This window comes from Gymnoscopelus microlampas (genome assembly GCF_963454915.1).
Source record: "Gymnoscopelus microlampas genome assembly, chromosome: 20".
Classification (NCBI taxonomy): Eukaryota; Metazoa; Chordata; class Actinopteri; order Myctophiformes; family Myctophidae; genus Gymnoscopelus; species Gymnoscopelus microlampas.
Window position 1 is genome coordinate 39,896,064 of NC_139957.1, and position 20,912 is coordinate 39,916,975.

At 44.1% G+C, this 20,912-nt stretch overlaps 1 protein-coding gene across 8 annotated transcripts in view; it reads right to left on the reverse strand.

The window, feature by feature from the left end:
• Nucleotides 1-1,859: 1,859 nt before the first annotated feature.
• The window catches only part of mgaa (MAX dimerization protein MGA a), a 47,662-nt gene continuing 28,609 nt past the window's right edge, over nt 1,860-20,912 (reverse strand). For 7 of the 8 annotated variants that reach the window (XM_084045536.1, XM_084045538.1, XM_084045535.1 and 4 more), the window contains 14 exons: nt 17,893-18,207; nt 16,387-17,078; nt 15,259-15,660; nt 13,085-13,225; nt 12,132-12,243; nt 11,055-11,290; nt 10,248-10,399; nt 8,892-9,006; nt 8,631-8,742; nt 8,299-8,526; nt 7,625-7,777; nt 7,324-7,440; nt 6,428-6,568; nt 1,860-5,736 (listed from right to left, as the gene is read on the reverse strand). In XM_084045536.1, coding sequence (XP_083901662.1) covers nt 4,748-5,736; nt 6,428-6,568; nt 7,324-7,440; nt 7,625-7,777; nt 8,299-8,526; nt 8,631-8,742; nt 8,892-9,006; nt 10,248-10,399; nt 11,055-11,290; nt 12,132-12,243; nt 13,085-13,225; nt 15,259-15,660; nt 16,387-17,078; nt 17,893-18,207 — 3,905 coding nt within the window. In that variant the 3' untranslated portion in view covers nt 1,860-4,747. The remainder of the gene's footprint in view (nt 5,737-6,427; nt 6,569-7,323; nt 7,441-7,624; nt 7,778-8,298; nt 8,527-8,630; nt 8,743-8,891; nt 9,007-10,247; nt 10,400-11,054; nt 11,291-12,131; nt 12,244-13,084; nt 13,226-15,258; nt 15,661-16,386; nt 17,079-17,892; nt 18,208-20,912) is intronic. The other variant, XM_084045537.1, reaches the window with a different exon arrangement.

Below are 20,912 nucleotides of genomic sequence, written 5' to 3' on the forward strand. Positions count from 1 at the left end.
CTGCTGCAAAAGCTACATACAGCAGCTACAAAGCTACAAGAAAGTTGAGCTGGTTTCAGCTTCAGCTACACAGATACAAAGCTAGATAACTGGACTTGAGTTACAATTGTATTTTGACCGATTGTTTCTACAACATATCTCTTCGCCATAAATTGCCGATCTACAATCTCACAACGTGTCGTGCTGCGACATTTCTTTGCCAAAAAATTGCCGATCTGCGAGCTCAGACTACCAGAGAACAGAACCCATTTTCATCAGTACGTTTTTATTTTATTGCGAGGACATCTTAATTAAGCCAACATATTATATCCGAACCTGACATTTTTTTAACAAAAATACAATGCATCTCTAAAAAAACTAAAACACAAAACAAAACGGTAAATTAACAAAGGAAAGTTTGTAGGAAGGAGTATCACCCAAGCTCTGTCACCCAAACAGGAAGTAGAAACTATATATTCAGTATATATATATATATATATTTTCAGTATATATATATTTTTTCCCCAGTATATATATATATATATGTGTATATATATATATGTGTATATATATATATATATATGTATATATATATATATATATATATATATATATATATATATATATATATATATATATATATATATATATATATATATATATATATATATATACATATATATATATATATATATATATATATATATATACACACACACACACACACACACACACACACACACACACACACACACACACACACACACACACACACGCATCAAACAAAGATGAAGCGCTTTTAACACACTTAACTTTAAACAATCATTGATTCAGTCCGCAGTGCACTGCCAACCAATGGGATTCATCGTGCTAGTGAAAGGAATGGGACAATATGAAAATTACATGTCACGATTATTGTGGCAAAAAATATTGCCATTAACGATATTGTCGCAATAATCAAAATATGCTTAAAACCTAAAATAGCACTTTCGTTAACCAAAAATTGCCGATCTACAAGCTCGTAGATCTATCTGCTCGTAGAGCTTGTAGATCTGCTATTTTTGGCGAATCGATTAGTGTAGAGTGAAGTAAGAGCATACCAAATGCGCTCTTTACAGGTCGGTTTAATCAAGTATAGAGGGTTTAAGTGGTACTGAATTTGCAGCTTGACAAAAGCTAATTCATCCTAGTGTTAGTAGTGTATGATAGAGCATTGGTTCTCAAAGTGGGGTCCGGAGACCCCCAGGGGTCCTTGAGGGAGTTCCAGGGGGTCCCCAGCTGAATGATAGATTAGGCACCAAATGGACCTTGTAACTCTGAGAGTGTACAAATGGAACCAAATGGACCCGTTAGGGTCCATTTGGTTCCATTTGTACACTCTCAGAGTTAAATTGACATCAATTTTACAATATAAATTGCGGTCCAAGTAATCTGAGTTCCCAGAAGTTTTCGCCAGCTCTGGCGAGGAACTTCTGGGCCAGAGCCCTGGTATTTGTGGGCGGGATGTACCTTACGCTCTGAATCTGAGCGGACACGCCTCTTACCGGTCTGAGAGCTGTGCAACTCGTCTAAAAAGTCCGACGAGAGGCAAACAGCAGTACACAACAATGGCGGCCGAAATTTCTCAAGGGGAAATTGCTTCCCGTCGATCCTATTTAGATGCAACACCCACTGCATGTGGATCCCGCCCCCTTTTCTTCATTGGCTGTTGATTTGAATCACAACGCAGTGGCCGCGCCCCTGCTGTCCAAGCTCCGACGCTAACCCTCCCAGACTACGGTCCAAGTGATAGAAATGCCATTAAATGGGGGTCTGTAGCCCTAATGCATGGGGGTCCTCTAAATTAAAATGGTTGAGAATCACTGCTAGAGCCGTAAAAAATCTTCTCTTATGGGGGTCCCTGGCATATCTTTTGAAATGGGGGTCCGCGGGCTAATAAGTGTCAATTTGGGGGTCCTTGACATGAAAAAGTTCGAGAACCACTGTGATAGAGGACAATTTCACGATAAATGTTTTTTGACCACGATAAACGATAACAACAACTATCGTCCCACCCCTAGCTATAGTGACGTTTGTATTTGCATGATTGAACCTGAGCGGTTTGCACCTGCCGTCCAACAACAGGCCAATGAACAACGTTCTTCCAGCTGAATGCTCACCTGTTGGTTCAACCAATCAGACGTCATCTTTAGAGCACTGGTTTTCAACGCCGGGTTCCGGTGGACCACCAGCGGTTCCAAATGGACCCTTCAACAGGGTCTGAAACTCCTAGAGTGTACAATGGGTTAATCTCTGGGACCCCAATCTACACTGTAAAATCTTGCAGTGTTAATTTAACTCTGAGTGTGCACATTTGTACACTCTTGAGAGTTACAGACCGGCAGGGGTCCAGTTTGACCGCTGGGACCACCAAACATTGAGAACTAGTGCCTTAAGACAGTGGTTCTCAATCTGTGCACATGACCCCCCCCCCCCCAGATGACAGTGAAGTGACCTAAAAGTAATACCTAAAAAACAAAGAGAGAAAAGAAAAAGACCATTACTCAATCAAAGGTAATCAACAAACTTTACAATAAAAACTGGCCAATCATTGGCCAAATTGTTAAATATAAGAAAGAGGCAAAAATTGCCTCACGTGAGCTTGTAGATCTGCTATTTTCACAATATTTATCTGTGGAACTGAGTCAAACTAAATCTAATGCCTCAACTCCTACAATCCTACAATGCCAAGCGCTTATCAAGGTGGGGGGTCCCCAATTCAAATACCATTATTTTGGGGGGTCCCCAGTTCAAATATGATTATTTTGGGGGGTCACAGCCTGAAAAGGTTGAGAACCTCTGCCTTAAGAGATTCTGATCACAACATCCTTAAATTTCATCTGCCATTTGTAAATCAAACCTGTTGCACTGGAGCGTGATTCCTATGTCCAAACATTATACGCATTATATATATAAAAGATTACATGATTACATTGTTTTTCTTCAACTATGTAAACAATTAAATGACACATGAGCTTTTCAAAACAGAACAGAACCCGGCAAGCTCACTTTCTACAATGAAGAGACTTGAATTGTTAGGAATTAATTCAGTGAGTTTTCTCAAGACTCTCAATATCCCAACACCAACCTCTGTACCAAGAATCACTATAGTACTAAAAAACGTATTGTTGTTACAACTCAAGTCATTCCAGTTGTTTTTTTTACAAAACTTTAATTATTAGTTTCAGTTACAGTTTAACATGGTTCCGAGACAAAACCCATAGCCCACTGAACCTATAGAACAACCTAGAACAATATGGAACATAACTGTACAAAGGTTAAGGTAGTTGTGGTCATCATGTCTTATTTTAAAGAAATACAAATAAAATAAAATGTCTAGAGAACAGATGATGTTTAATAGAGCAGCATACCGTCTTCTGTAACACACACATACACACTCTCACACTCTCACACACGTGTCTTTGGCTTACAAGTTATGCCCAATTTATACTGAAGGTATTATAAGATGGTGTCACAGACCGAGAACAGCCTATCTAGAAGCTCACTAATTGTGAACTTGAAGATGTGCTATTTTCGGTGCGCAACACCGCTGTACGACCGAGCATTAATTAAGCACGAGGCAGTTTTAGAGCAGAACTGCATATGAAAACAGGCCAGACATACAGTACAAACTGTACATTATCACATTCTAACAGAAGCCAGCAAATCTCTGATGGTTTCAGACAGACAGACAGACAAGACAGGTCATCTACAGAAAGAACCAACAAAGCCAAACAGAATGAAATGGAATCAATGACTCAAGGTTCCATAGGAACAAGGAGTTCTTGTGTGAGCATTTCCTCTATGTATGAAGCGCTACAACAGAGTCACAGGGGGCAAACTAGCAGAAAATGTCACCAGGACCAAACAGACAAGCAACTGACTTCCCATCCAGGAACTGACGTTTGTAGCTGCTAATTGTTGGTGCTTCGGAGAGAGGAAAACAACGGCCGCTAGTGTGTACTGTACTAATATTTTACTCAATAAAGACTTGCACGTTCCATCTTGCGGTGGCAACTCATCAAGCTAAAGTAAAGCCCCCGTGCCGCAATCATAGAGTATGCTGGGAATTATTTTTGAATTATACTGGCTTAATTAGCCAAATGAAAATGTATCCCATATATTCTTTCAGTCCACAGCAGTGGGCTATATGAATGTGAAGACAACACTGTTTTGAACTGTTGCTTTTCTTGCTGTCAGTCTCTTGTGTCCGTTGTTCTGCTCACAAGTCTCTCTGGAGGGTGACTGCAGGGTGAATTAAGGCTCTATTTCGACTACGAAGGGTTAACTCAGAACCTCCCAGAATCTGAAACCTTTCATGAAACCTGTGAAGTCTTTATGATTGTTATTTCTGCTTACGTTTCCATAATAATAAGCACATCCACTCCTGAAGGGGGAGGCACGTGATAAAAAACAAACTCATTAAAAAAAAAAGCAAAAATAGCCAATCCACAAGCTCATGAAAGCGTCTTATCGCCACGCGTTGTGAGCTTGTAGAGCTGCTTTTTTTTGGGGTGGGAAAATGTTTTAAAGTATAGGTTCTGGAGTTCAGGGATGCCCAGAACTACCTCCTGAGCATGGGCCCAAATTAAGTTCTGAGAACCGAGAACTGAAACTTGAGCTGTAGCGTATGGAAACAAAACCCAGAACCTGTGGAAATACATTTCACAGCACGGCACGGTTCCCTTGGTTCCCTTGGTTCTTGTGAGCGTTAAAGAGCTCTTTAGTGCTACGTGGGAGGAGGGTTGTTCCGGAGTCCCAGCGGAACCAGCCGAGGCATGGGTCTCCACTTAATGGAAATCGCCACGCCAGGCCCCTCCCCTCCTCCCGCCCTACCCTCACTGGGGGCTTCCACGCTTTTGGCCACGCCTCCTCCATGATGACCCGCCTTCATCTGCAGCAGAGGGGGTGGAGTCAGCGCGTCGCCGCCGCCACCGCCGCCTTTGGAAGAAGTGCATTGTGGGCTCTGTAGTTGAGCCTGTCCGTTGGACGTGTCGGCGGGAGGAGGAGAAGGAGGAGAAGGAGGAGAAGGAGGAGGAGAGTGGGATCCTGGCTGCGGCTGCGTCCTCTCAGAGGAGGAGGAGGAGGTGCTCCCACTAGGGTCCTCGTTCAGCTCCAGCAACCAGGAGGGGCTGAGGGGGGGCTCTCCTGGAGGGGGGGAGCTGGGAGGAGTGTCCGAGGCCTTCTGGTTGAGAAACTCAATCTCGCTGAGGAGAGACTGAAGGTTCTCTTCACCTCCATCACCCTCCGTATTGTCTCTCTCCTTCGCCCGGGAGGTGTTGCTGACCTCCTCCTCCTCCTCCTCCTCCTCCTCGGCCTGTGGAGGCCCTGCTCCGCTCGAGCCAGTCTCCTGTGCGGGGCGGTGGCTCTGCCATGAAGAGGAGGAGGAGGAGGAGGAGGACGGGGTCTTCTCCGTGTCCGGGCCGGGGAGGCCAGAGCGTGAGAACGTAGGTAACAATGACGATGAGGAACCCGGGAGTCTGGAGTCTGGAGGAGCGGGTTCTGGGTGGACGACGTGGACCTGGGCAGCGGCCGGGGCTCGGACTGTGTTCTGTGTGGAGGTGGGGGCGGGGGTGGGGGCGGAGGCCTGGGTCCCAGCTCCCTCTGGGTCCTGGGTGAAGGATGGTAGTCGGGGGAGAGGGTTGGTGCTCCTGGCGACCAGCTGTAAGGTGCTGCTCTGTGGTTGGACCAGGTTCAACACGGTGGGGACGCTCTGAGCTGTGAACGCAAAACAACCAGTGTCAGTTGAATACTTCATTTACTAGGGCATTGGTTCTCAAAGTGGGGTCCGGGGACCCCCAGGGGTCCTTGAGGGAGTTCCAGGGGGTCTGAAAAACGTATGTTGCTATACATCGTTGCTGTCGGGCAAAAACCTCTTATGTTTGATCATACACCCTAATTTATCATACTACAGCGTCACACAAAAGTAGCAGATCGACAAGCTCGAAACTCGGCGCGAAGCGACGCGTTTTGAGCTTTTGGATCTGCTACTTTGAATTTGAATCCTGAAAAGTAATAGTTTTGGACCCGTCAGAGAGGACGCCCAAAATGACACAGATGTTTTCCTGGATTGAATCGGTTAACATGTAACATCTGGAATAAACAATCAATTCACGTTGATATGTTATTTCTTCTGAGGTTAGCAGCAGAGGCAACAGTAAGAAGCACAGTGGCTGTTTAATGGGCTAGTTATATGTACCTCTACCTGAGATGTTAGCTAGTTATGGCAAGAGTCATGTACCGGAGATGTTAAACAGTTGGTTATTTATTTGTGCACCTGACTTAACGTTAACTATAACGATAACTATAAATACAGATTATAGATTATTCATTATATCGTCTCTGTCAGGTGGAAACCTAGTTAGTTAGTCATGTACCTGGGATGTTAGATACATAGTTAGTCGTGTACCTGAGATGTTAGCAACAGTCAGCAGATGGTGCTGCGTGAACATCTTACCAGGAGCTGGGTGGGACAGAGAGAGGGCAGGACCACTGCTATGGACCACCTGATTGGTCAGACCGGGGATGTTGAAGGTGACTGAGGCCACACCTACACAGGAACACATTTAAACCAATGGGATTAAAAATGAATACACACCAGGTGTGTATTAATTAATCAGTATTCAGCCGTTGTTCAGGTGATTTACCAAGTGTATTACAGGTTTAGTTCAGGTGTAGTACCTGGTATAGTTAAGGTACAGTACACAGTGTAGTTATAAGTATAGTCTAGGTGTAGTTAAGGAATACTTCACCATCGTTTTCTTACCCTGTGATGTCTCGAATTTTCATTTGTAAAATATTCCTTAATGGTGAATGAAGAAACCAAAAACAACTTTTTGAATTGAAGTAAATTGGAGACCGAAATGAACAACAGAAAACGATCTGTTTATATAACATATATTTTACTGTAGTTAAAATGGATTCTCTGTGTCTTCAAGACATCACAGGGTAAGAGAATGATAGAAATAAAGTCAATTATTGGGTTAAGTATTCCTTTAAGGAGTAGTTCATGTGTAGTTCAGGTCAGCGTGATCTAATATGAGAGTGACGACACTAGCGTTGACTCCCATTGTAAGAATGGAATGCGGACATGCTCTGTCTCAATGAGGAAGTTCCAATGTTTGGAACTGTAGCCCGTAGAGGCCCGCTTTGCGGCGGGAACAAAGCGTGTCATAACTCTCTCTCTCTATGGGTCTGGTTCAGGTGTAGTACCTGGCGTAGTTAAGGTATAGTACATAGTGTAGTTAAAGGCGTAGTTAAGGTATAGTACATAGTGTAGTTAAAGGTGTAGTTAAGGTGTAGTACCTGGTGTATTTGAGGTGTGCAGCAGGGTGGGTCTAGGGAAGGAGTTCATGGTGACGATCCGTTGCTGTGGCAACACCAGGGACAACACAGTAGTAGTGTGGACGGGAGGACTCACCTCTGAATGGAAGGAACACAGTAAAAAGATGAAACCAATATGTCTTACAGTCAAACAGAAGATGAAACGCCCTGCCCGAAACCAATATGTCTTACAGTCAAACAGAAGATGAAACACCCTGCCCGAAACCAACATTTCATACTGTCCGATGGAACATGAAACAGGATGTAGGAATTGAACCCTCACCCTCCGTAGGGTCTGTGAGCGGCTGTAGCTGCTGCTTACGGCGGGACAGGATGTTGGGGACCGTCCTTGGTCTGTCCCATCCCATCCCGTCCTGGGATGGAGGGGGTCGGGGAGGGGGAGGACGGTGTGGGGACTGCTGTGACGCTGGCATGACTGTAAAAATAATAATTATCATGTTTGGGTTTTTTATGTTAAAACTATTTTTACAGAGTTCAGAGGAGTACAACCCACACCAGATCTGTTGAGGTGCGGGCTGCAGGTGCAGAACTGAGAGGAGATCAAAGTAGCCGCACACCGCACGCTCCTCATATACCCTGAGGAAGGCAGCGTGCCAGCCGAAAAAAACGTCGACTATGTGTTTTTAAATCTCTCTCGTCCGTTATTAAAATAAAGTCTTTGGCACTGAAGCGACGAGAGTGTGGCTACTTTGATCTCCTCTCAAAACTAATTTTACACACAAGGCTCAACAGTGTTATGAATCACATCCTGCTTTGTAATGAATGGACAGATATTTTGTGTATTTATATGGTGGTCGTGATTTGTGATATGCTACACCCATTTTGTGTGTATTTTTCAGGTAGTAGTAATAATAATAATATGAAAACATAACCAAGACGAAGAGAGTTTATAAAGTGTTTCATAAAGTCATCAAAAATATAAAAATGAAATATTACCATTATGAGATGCAGAAGTGTTGGCTACAGGTGGTCTGGAGGACGCAGCCTGGGGCATGATGGAGCCTGACAAGGGCTTAAGGACAGCACCCTCTGCTGTCTGTTTGGGGGTACTGCGATCAGGTGTGTGTTTGGTGGCGCTGGTCTCAGTTCTGTCTTCCTTCTCCAGTCTCCTGCTTTTACATGTGATCTTCTGTAACTTCCCTAGAATGCTCTCCTCACTCTTTCCTGGACACACACACACGCACACATACACACACACACAGTTAGTTATTTAACAAGTCATTTGCTTAGTTAGCTGGTAATTTATCATTTAACGGACTCATTATTACCAGACTTGTGAGCGATCTGTCTGATGTACTCCGCTCTCTGATAGGTGAGACAGGTGTGTAGTTTGTCCAGTCTGTCCTCCTGCTCTGTGAGGTCTTCTATTTCCCTGCGAGCCTGTGACACGGGACACACAGCGCCATTAGCCACTTAAACGTTTTGAGGACAGGTCCGTCGGGTTCTCATGAGGTCCGGCAGGCTCTCATGAGGTCCGGCACGCTCTCATGAGGTCTGGCATGTTTTCATGAGGTCCGGCATGGTCTTACCTCATGTAGGACTGCAGCTTTAGTGAGACACTGAGCGTCCATGTTCAGGGTCACTCTGAGGGCGTTGTACTGAGTGTTGAGCAGCTGACGATGGACTTTGGCTGTCCAACGGTTTCTGAACAAACAAGACGTTATGTTACATATAAATATGATGAATAAATAAATGACCTACACAGAGACAAGACCTACTTCTGGATCTACTTCTGGTCTGCTTTAACCCATTCTTTTCCAGAAAAATGAAGACATTTGTTGAGACATTTGACAGTTACAAATGTTCGCTTTAAAAAATATATATATTCAAAGATTTGCACATATTTTCACGGTTCTTCAAAACTAGCAGATCTACAAGCTCATAGCGCGGCACTCGGTGACGCACTATGAGCTTGTAGATCTGCTAGTTTTGAATAGCCAAAGAAATGACACAGATGCGTTCCCGGTCTTAATGGGTTAAAGGCCAGCGGTCATGATTAGAGTTTAGATGTATATTTCCATGACTCTTCCATAATAGGAGATTAACCATGGAAGTGTGTGATCTCTCCACTTCTTATATAGCTCACTGATATAAGTGAATGTACAGAATATACCTTATTTATATAATTTATATATATATACATACAGTGTATTGTCCCTGTCGGGTGGAAACCTCATACTGTACGTCCAAAACTGGTACCTTTCAGGATTCAAATTCAAAAATGGCAAAAGTAGCAGATCTACAAGCTCAAAACGCCTCGCTTGGTGCCGCCTTTCGAGCTTGTGGATCTGCTACGTTTGAGTGACGCCGTAATGTGATCAAGTAGGGCAGTGGTTTTCAACCAGTGGTGCAGGGGCCACTAGTGGTCATTGAGGGAGCACCAGGGGGTCCCCAGCGAAATTAGTTAACATAGCGTCAGAATCATTTTAACCACTTAGCTTTGGCTAATCAAAAATAGCAGATCTACAAGCTCATAGCGCGGCACGGAGTGCCGCGCTATGAGCTTGTAGATCTGCTATTTTTGAAAAACCTTGAAAAAGTGTGCATATCTTTGAATATTTATATTTTTAAAAGCGAAAATTAACTTAATATCTTTGCTTCTGGGGGTCCCTGGCACAAAACATTTTCAGATGGTGGTCCGCGGCCAAATGTATATCAATTTAGGGGTCCCTGGCATGAAAAAGATTGAAAACCACTGAAGTAGGGCATTTCATTTAACACAAAGTTAGAATATGGAAATAAGAGGTTTCTGCCCGACAGCAAACGATATTCTCTCGATCTTGAGGCGAGTCCCTGTGTCTCTCTCTCCTCTCAGCCTCCATCATGAGCCGGGGAGACGCACGCACGCATGCATGCATAAGAATGACGACAACAAGTGCACTTACTTCATGGCGTTTCGAGGTTTCTCTGATTTGCTCATCAGACTGGCGTCCACGCTCTCTATATCAATCATCTCCTCATCATCATCATCATCATCATCATCATCATCATCATCCTGTGACTCACCACCATCATCAACATTATCAACATCCTCCTCCTGCCACACAAAACAGGAACACAGGGGGGCAGTGTTCATTTTGACAGCAGATTTTGATTTAGTTTTAAGTCATCGTCTTTTGGATAAAATTCTACTAAATTGTACTTCATAGTTTAGTCATCTGAAATGTTATAGTTTTAGTTGACTAAATATAAGATTTTAGTCAACAAAATGTACAGTTGATTTAGTCGACTAAAATGATGCCTAATTTTTGACCCATCCGTGGTGAAAGTTTTTCTTTCCGTCGTGAAAATGTGTCTTTCGCTGTACTGTGATTGGCTGATTGGCTGTGACGTACTGTGATTGGCTAGCGAGACGCATGATGAAATTAATAACTCATAAATAGCACCACTCACTTAAAAAAAAAACTCAGTGGTCATCACTGTGATGACCACTGTTGTTTTTGAGCACCGAGCGGTGCAAATATGCAAGTGTCACAGCAAAGGGTCTGAATACTTATCTTTGCAGGACGTGCTGTGATTGGCTAGCGAGACACATGATGAAATTAACTTAAAACTTCGCTCATAAATAGCACCGCTCACTTCACACTGGGTGTGATCTTTACTTGGCTGCATGCTGAAAATAGCCAATCTACAAGCTCGCAAGAAAAGTTTAATTTCACTATTATTTCACCGGCCGAGTTCTGTGTTCTTACACTGGTGAGGTTGATGACGACACGTTTCCTCTTCTTCATAACAGCCTCGTCTTCATCTGAGGAGTTGATGACGACGCGCATCTTCTTCTTTTTCTTCTTCTTCAGCACAGCCTCGTCTTCATCCGAGGAGTTGTCCGTCTCCTCCTCAGAGGAGTTGTCCGTGTTCTCCCCTAACAGGTCCACCATGGAGTGGCCCGGGTTCTGGACCCGTCTGTACACCGCGTCTACGCTCTCACCTGGACACACCACACAGGACACAGACAGCATGAGAAGATAGGACGAGATAGGATGAGATAGGATGAGATAGGATGAGATAGGACAGTGGTTCTCAAACTTTTTCGTGCCAAGGACCCCCAAATAGACACTTATTAGACCGCGGACCCCCATTTGAAAAGATAAGCCAGGGACCCCCATAATAGAAGATTTTTACGGCTCTCTAGCAGTGATTTCAACCATTTTAATTTCAAGGACCCCCAGTTTGACATGCATTAGGGCTACAGACCCCCATTTAATGGCATGTATGTCTCTGGGACCCCAATTCATATTGTAAAATCAATGTTAATTTAACTCTGAGAGTGTACAAATGGAACCAAATGGACCCGGGTCCATTTGGTTCCATTTGTACACTCTCTGAGTTACAGATCCATAAGGGTCCATTTGGTTCCTATCCATCATTTAGCTGGGAACCCCCTCAAGTACCCCTGGGGGTCCTCGGACCCCACTTTGAGAACCAATGAGATAGGATGAGATAGGACAGCAGTGGTGGAAAAAGTACTCACATTTCTTACCTAAGTAAAAGTATCAATACTGCATTGTAGAAATATTCTGTTACAAGTAAAAGTCTGGAATTCAAAATATAATTGAGTAAAAGTACAAAATGATTGGTATCAACATGTGCTTAAAGTACCAAAAGTAAAAGTAAAAGAATGTCTGAAAATTAAAGATCTACAAGCTCACAACGCGTCGCATCGCTGTTGTCAAGCAAGCTTACGCTGCAAGCCTGCTGACAACTGAAAAAAAGACTATTAATATTATTGCCCTGGTCTTGATTTGGTTTGAGGTTAGACATGTGTTTACCATTCAGGCTGGACATGGTGTTCACCAAGTCGTGTCTCCTCCTCAGCAACTGTCTCTTCTTCTCCATCAACTTCTTGTGCTCGCTGCTCAGAGTCTGGACTGTCTCCAACGCCTACAAACATGTTATACACACATTACAGTTGTACTTGTGAAAAATACACATAAAAGCAGGTAAAAGACAGCTGTGCAAGGTTCTTATGCGTATAGTAAGTACATGCTTTTGTACACTGATCTCAACACAACAGTTAAGATCAATCAACAACAGACAACAGTTAAGAGTCATTTTTCTTGCCCAATTTGGAGTTATACACAATAGATTTGTATGTCATATTCTACAAGCTCACAACACTTATCTTGTAGATATTTTGCAGGCTATTTAATGTTCTAAGATGTTTTTGGGCCTTTATCTGCCCTTACTGATAGTCCACAGTGAAGAGAAACAAGGAAACAGGGAGAGACATGCAGCAAAAGGTCCATCGGGCTTGGGAATCAAACCCGGGACTCACTGTTAGGGATCAGAGCCCATGTGGTAAGCGCCTTAACCACTTGGCTATCGGCGCCCCCGATAGGCTATTTTCGACAAAGAGATTTGGGGCCCTATCTTGCGAGGCGTCTTATGCCGTATCCCTAATCTTCTTAGGCATTTTTAATACTTTAAAAATAGTGAAAACAGCCAATCTACATCTACGCGCTGTGAGATTGTAGATCGGCTATTTACACTATTTTAAAACGTTTTTTCTAAGTATAACAAAATGCCTAAAAGATTAGGGATAAGGCATGAGGCGCCGTGCAAGATAGGGCCCATAGTGTAGCTGTAGAGGGAAAAAGGAAAGGGGCCAAGGATAGAGCCCTGTGAGCACCACGGTCAGCGTCTCAGCGAAGTATACAGGGAAGAAGTTAGTAAAGCGGAGTTAAGACTGCAGCCAAGCAGCGGTAAGGAGAGACAGGCTGACCTCGTTGAGGATGGTTCTTTTGGCCGTTTTGGTTTCGATGAAGCCCAGCTCTTTCCTCAAAGCATGGAACCTGTGGCCCATGTCCACTCTCCTCCTCCTCTCGGTAACGTTATGATTCATCCTATCTGCAACGTTTCTCTTCTGCAGACAGGACACACAATGTAACATATACTGTATGCGTGTGTGTGTGTGTGTGTGTGTGTGTGTGTGTGTGTGTGTGTGTGGGCTAAAGCTTTCAAAAGCTTTCAACAAATCTAAAAAATAGCAGATCCATCTACAAGCTCAACACGTCGGAACACGGAAAGATTTGAATATGGCTTAAAGGGGTATTTCACGTAAAAACAATTCTAGGGTACTTTCCATATCTACTCTGCCTTTTGTGTTCACCCCAAACAGGTTTGAAGTTGTTGTTTTTTTCTTAAATTTAAAGTTGCCAATTATTTTTTTACTCACCTTTCTCCCCAATTTAGTCACCAATTAATTCCTCCCCACACACATTTCTGTGTTGTCACTGCCGTTGTATCCTTCTGACCCCTCCTGCCCAACACTCCCCACTGACAGGTGCAATGACCAATATCACCCTCCTCCCCACCCGGGTTCCCTCCCCGAACACGGGCCAATTGTGTTTGCATAGACGGCCGACAAAGCCGGATGCACCGCGGTGGATTCGAACGGACATCCTCCGTGGTGGTGGGCAGGGACTTTACCACTGTTCTTCAGAACCTCCAGTTCTTCAGCTCTGACCTAAGACAGTCTACCATAGTATACCACGTAATCCAATGACATTTATACTGGTTCAGGACATCTGACGACCTCTGTGAGTGGAAACTAAAGACCAATTCCACATCAAAACAAGTCTTTGTGAAGTCTTTGCCATTTGTCTTTGTACCAATTAGGGTGTTTTTTTTTATCCCAGATCAAACGGTTTTGCTTGTGTAAATACATAGCAAGCAAGCCCAAGCTGTGTATCATCATTTCAATGATTGTTTTACTGGATAAATTACATATTATAATGTGAGACACACAATGTGTTGATTTGAGCTAGGTACAGTATCTATCTATCTTTTTTTTTGTATATATACTTTTTTTTCTCCTTCATAATTGTATTTTACTAAAAAAGGGGGGGGGGGGCATTTACCTTCTCCTTGCCTCGTCTCTAGATTCTCACAGTTTTTTGTTTTTGTTTAGTTTTTTTGTAATTTCTTGTCTGTCTTCTCAGAATCTCCATCACTTGACTCCTGTTCTGCTTGTGAAATCATTTATGCTCTTATTTCTGTAGATCATGCACCTTCTCCTTTATCTCTCTCCTCTCAAGTCTCTTTCCTTCCTTCTCTTCCTCCTCTGTCTATAACTGTTATATCGTGCCATACCGTTACAAACTGACACAAACTATATATCTGTACTGGTATGAGCTTAAGCGAACATACTTTTCTTAATGAGCTCTTGCACACCTACTCCCAAGATAACAATTGCTTTCCGACCAGTGGCTGCTATGGTGTGTAAATGAGACTTAATTTTTTTTCCCCGTAAATTTTTATCCCACGATTTTGTAACCCCATTTTTTACACCCAGTGCCAACTGTCTATTTAATCCTGGGCACTACCTTCCCTCTGCCAACCTAGGGAGGCCAGGGCCGAGCTCATGCCTCCTTCAATGCACGAGAGCCAACTGACCTTCTTATCACCTGACGGGTCCAACCAGGGTTTCCAACCAAGGTTTCCCTGGTTGGACGTAGCGCGTGGAAGGAACACGTTATTCCAACCAGTTCCTTTCCCCTCCATCAGGCGCCCCGGCTGGCCAGGGGGAGGCAGTATAGTGACCAGGATTACTGCATGTTTTTGTGAGGGTACCTACCCTCGGGAACACAGGGAGAACATGCAAACTCCACACAGAGAGGCCCTTTCGCCAACCCCACCTAGGGTATGGGCGCGGAGGAGAGAACACGGCCCCAGCGCCCACAGCGTCCCCTGCGGGAATTGAACCCAGGACCTTCTAGCTGTGAGGCAACAGCGCTACCGACTGCGCCACCGCGCCCGCCTAAATGAGACCTATTAACGCATTCCAAGAACACATTCAGGAATCGAATCGACTCCTGTTTAAGTGCAAACTGCACTATTTTTGAGAATACTAATACAACAATTATTAATAACAATGATGATGAAGAAAGCTCTTACCACTTCTTGTTGATGCTTCTTGTTGTCGTCATCACCGTCCGACGACGAGGCAAACGACGAGTCTGACGAGTTGTCCGTCTCTTCGCTCGACTCCACCAAGTCCACCGTCTCCACCGACTTACTCGTCTTCATGTGCACGATCTCCACCTCCAGGTCAGAGTCCGAATCCACGATCTCCACTTCCCGACTACTGTCCAACGAGATTCCGCCCGCCACCCTCTCTACGGGAACCTCCTCCACGACGTCATCGTCGTCGTCGTCGTTGTTGTCTTCGTCCACGCAGACGATGTCCAGATCTACCAGACCTTGGGCCGGCTGGGGGCTCGACGGGCCTCCTCCGGACACGGGCTGGCCTGCTGGGACGGCGGGCCCGGCCACAAGAGCCGGAGCCTGGGTGTAGGGCTGTCACCATTACAAATGTAAGTTGACGATTAATTGTCAGTCAAATAATTGCGATTAACAATTTAATTGTGTGTTTGGCCATTGTTGAACGTTGGAACATAATGAAGCCTTTAAGGCTTCCTAATCAAAAATTGCACAGGCCAGACATGACAAATAACTTGAATATAGAAAGAAAGTATTGACATATTTAACCATTTTAATCTTGTAAAAATAGCAGAAATAGGTGATCTACAAGCGTACAACGCGTCACTTTGTGACGCGTTGTACGCTTGTAGATCTGCTATTTCCGCTTTTTAAAATATTTTAAAATGTGTGAACAATGTTCAACATGGAAAGGATTATGACGATTATGAAAAAATAATTGCGATTTAAGGAGTAGTTCACCCAGAAAATGACTTATTTTCTATCAATTGCAATGCACACCCCATGAAATTGAATTCATGGATTTCTTTTTGTCGCATTCCTAAGACAATTATTTGATTATCGGCAGAAAGAAAGATGCTAATGCATTCGGTAGGAGACTCAAAGTAGACTCTTTGTGTCTCCTACCAGAAATACACCTGGTCATCAAATTATTGGCTTGCGACAAAAATAAAAAATACATCTTGAATTCATAGCTTCATGGGGGGTGTAATTGATAGAAAATAAGTCATTTTTGGGGTGAACTACTCCTTTAACTAAAATAATTGCGATTAGCCGATGATGTAATAATTGTGACAGGCCTACCTGCTGGGTGCTGACGGTACCAGAGGCCCTGGCTTGGTTCGGGGCCTGGATGTGAGTCCATCCAGGCCCCAGCCCTGCACCTAGAGACGGTACGATGGAGACGACGTTGAGCGCTGGTGGTGGTGGTGGTAGCGTGGGCCGTGTGGGAGCCCCTCCCTGCGGGGGGGGTGGCTGCAGGAGGGTGAAGGAGCCCGTCGAAGCCGTCACATTGGTCTGGGTGGGAACCTTCGCACATTTGACGAACAGCGGCTCCTTGTCCTTGGACGTGGGCAGGATCTTCAGGGTGCACGTTCCCTTCTGGCCCAGGAAGCCGGCGCCCGGAGGGACGGGCACGGAGGACAAGCCACCGGGGATGGAGAAGGACTGCAGGCCGGAGAGAGAGGTGGTGGTGGTGTTGGTGGTGGTGGTCGTTGTTGGAGAGATGGAGAAGGACTGCAGTCCCGAGATAGAAGCAGCAGCGGCGGTCGTCGTTGTTGTAGGAGTGATGGTGTTGGAGATGGAGAAGGACTGCAGTCCGGAGATAGAGGCGGCGGTGGTCGTTGAGGGAGTAATGGTGTTGGTGGAGATTTGGCTGGCAAAGCGGACCTGCATGGTTGGCGCTGGAGGAGGGAGGCGATGAGGGCCGGCGGCTGTGGGCCCAGCCACGCTGGGTCCTAGAGAGATAGTGGCTGTGGGCCCTTGGTTGGGTCCTCCTGGAAGAACCGACACATTTTAGAATTAGGGAATTTGTCAGACACTCTTTTTTTTTTTTTTTTTTTTTTATTGGATTTTTCAGCAGACACTCTTATCCAAAGGTCAGGGGGCGTGAACCCAACCAACAACATGAAGTGGTTCAGTGAAAATGTGAAAAGGTATGTGATACAACCAGGGCAGGAATTTCAAGGAGGCCACGAAGGCCATGGCCGTCGTTGCCCCCCAGTTTGGCTTTGTGCCACTCAAAAAAATGGTATGCCCTGAGGCCACAGTGGCCTTAATGCCCCAGCTGACTGGACCACTTTCTCTTCTTTCTTTCTTGTCAATATGTAGACACCAGTGTCTCTTTCTTGTCATGTAGACACCAGTGTCTCTTTCTTGTCATGTAGACACCAGTGTCTCTTTCTTGTCATGTAGACACCAGTGTCTCTTTCTTGTCATGTAGACACCAGTGTCTCTTTCTTGTCATGTAGACACCAGTGTCTTTTGTTGAGATCTACATATTACATTTTAAATCATCCGTAACCCTTAAATTCAATTCATTCTTTCAATGGACTAAAATCTGCCCTCAAAAAATGGACAACACCAAAAGCCAAGTGGCCTTGCCCCTAAAATGACGAAATTCCAGGCCTGGATACAACGTAACGATTATAGCAAGTAGACGGTGTAGACAGCTGAGGGGGAGACAGGAGTTAAGGTTGGGAACTCAGGCTAGTCAGGACGTGTGTGTGTGTGTGTGTGTGTGTGTGTGTGTGTGTGTGTGTGTGTGTGTGTGTGTGTGTGTGTGTGTGTGTGTGTGTGTGTCTGACTCACCTTTGGTGACCACCAGGTTGGGGTTGAGGGCTCTGAGCTGGCTGAGTGGGATCAGCTGGACCAGCCTACCGTCCGGCTTCTGACACAGCAGGGCTCCGTGGTTCGACCCTCCCGTCACCTTGTGCACCACCAGCTTCTGGCTGGGCGGCGGCATGGGCACGGTCATGGTGGTCCTGCTGCTGCTGCTCTGGCTCTGTGGGGCCGACCGACTCCCCCCCGCCGGCGCAGGAATCAGCAACACCTGGCTCATCTGGCTGTTCAGAATGGTATTTACCGCCGCCGTGTCTGTCTGGGAGGACAGGAGCCTGGGCTCTGCTGCAGAAAGACATGGATAGTGAATTTGTCAGAACTTCATTAAGAAATCAGTGTTTTTACTACGGAGCCAGGGCTCAGTTGAACCCCAGCCTCCGTATTCTGGCCTGGGGAGAACCTTTCACCGAAAATAGCTGATCGGCAAGCATTCGAGCTTCTCAATCTGCTTTTTTTTGTATTTGAAAATGTTCAGTTTTGGACATTAACATATGGAATTGTCAAATACGATGTAAAGTATAATGAAATATTGAGACATATTACTTTCATCTATCAACTGTGTACAATTTCACAAATTAACAAAAAAGATAAACAGAGCCACATATTTTGAATTGTGTCAGTAAGATAGAAAACCTGACAATATGGAATGATATTGAATATGAAATATCATTACAACTCTATAAGTCATAGCGCCCAGCTCTAGTAATATCAGTCTTTCTATCATATTGACCAGTGTAACCAACCACTGAAACCACAATGAACACAATGGTGACACATAGTGGATGCAAATCTCACAACATCCTCACAGCACAATCACCACACACAATCACAACACAACCCAGACAATAAACACTACAAGACAACACCACAAATTAAACCCAACACAGCATAAAACACAACAGTGTGACATTGCAGGCCAGCGTTGGGGCGACAGCACACAGCAGATGATACAAAGCAAAGGGTTTGGAGATGAGAAGAACGTACATACATAGATGTGATACGATGGGAGAGATGGACACAGGCTGCACAATTTATTGTAGTATTAATCATAAATCACAATTTTTGTTGAAGCCGTCAATACATTCCTCAATGTGTTTCAGATCATCATAAAGGCTGATTGATTTGGATTTCTGGCTATAGATTAAAGGGGGTTTAAGTGATATATATTCTTGTTAAAGTAAGCGTCAAATAGCTCTATGTTCTGATAGTAATCATTGCTATAGTGTGTTTGGTCAGTAACAAGGGTCTCCCCGTCTCTCCAGATATTTAGTTAACAGAAAAAAGCCTACATTTTCAGTTAGGATAGGAATACCAACTTTATCCAATCCGGAGAGAAAAAAGAGAAGACAATATTGCAACTGGAACCATGTAAAACTGAATCTGAGATAAGTGATCTTTGTGATGTTCTCCCTCCCGACGGGATAAAATTGGCATACCAACCTGAACATGTATTTTCTGTATTTACTAAAGAACTGCAGAGACAGTGAGACCCCTGAGACTGAACAAACAAACACTCTTTATAGCAACAATAATAAGATACGATACAAAACGTACATTAAAATGATTTCCCCCCCATTTCATCAAGTACTGTAGCAATTGTGATATATGACCTTCATACAGCAATCTAAATCAGTTGTTTTCAACCAGTGGTCCGGGGACCACCAGTGGTCCTTGAGGGGGTTCCAGGTGGTCCCCAGCTAAATGATGGAGAGTTGGTAACCAAATGGACCCTTGTTAGATCTGTAACTCTTGAGAGCGTAAAATGAAACCAAATGGACCCTTATGGGTCCATTTGGTTTCATTTTACACTCCCTAAGAGTTCAATTATTGTTAAACATCTGCATTACTTAATTAAAGAATTGTTATTTTGATCAACGTTGGCCTGTTCTCTGTCCTATGGTACCAACATCAATACAGCATGGAATTATGGACAAAATCTTATCCAACGATAACAAAATATTCTAAGTATTTGGGTCTGTGAGGCTAAATCTCATCAAATGTTGGTTCCGTGGCTCAAATGCCGAACAAATAATGGACCTTGACATGAACAGGGTTGAAAACCACTGATCTAAATGATCATCCAAGACATACATAACATAAGACAAATCAAAGCGGCCTAATTAAATCCAGGTTCATGAACCATGAACCTCGTGCTCCTGCTCGACATTGAGCGACCGGCATGAACACTTCTGAACCATGACAGACACACGTCACGCCAAATTCACACCAGCAGTGTGTGGTATTGCTGCTTCTACTTTCTGAGAAAAGCAGCCAAATTCAATGCATTGGATCTCAAAGTGGGGTCAGGGGACCCCCAGTAAAATGTGTTAATATAGCATCACAATAACTTGAACCACTTTAACTGTTTATACTTTGGCCATTCAAAAATAGCAGATATACAAGCTCATAGCGCACTATGATCTTGTAGATCTGCTATTTTTGAAAGTTTGTGCAAACCTATGAATATATATATTTTTAAAGCAAACATTTATAACTCAAATCTTTGCTTCTGGGGGGGTCCCTGGAACAAAATACTTTCAGATGGGGGTCCGTGGCCAAATACAAAATCATTTTGGGGGGCAGCCAACCAGAAACGTGATGTGTTCTGAGATAGAGACCGTGGACTAGGCATACGTGCACAAAGGTCCGCGTCACTGTCATGGGGGTGTTTGAAGATGCTTTGTACATGCATGCACATGACAGAAATCACTTTGAAATGCTGGTGTGAATTTGCTGTAAAGTATGATGGTTGTGAGACTCACTTGTACCTTATTATACACTCATATATTTAATTGTTGATACTTTTACATATTGTCCCAAAATAGAGACTCCCAGGTTCATAGTGGTCGAGTCTGTCTGTGAGTTTTAACCAATGACAAGTATTAACAAGAGTTTGTTAAATAATAACTATATTGGTGCCACCCGACAATGATGATAATATACTGTATATCCACAAGTTTCCTAGGGCATTGTGGGCATCCCTTCCTGTC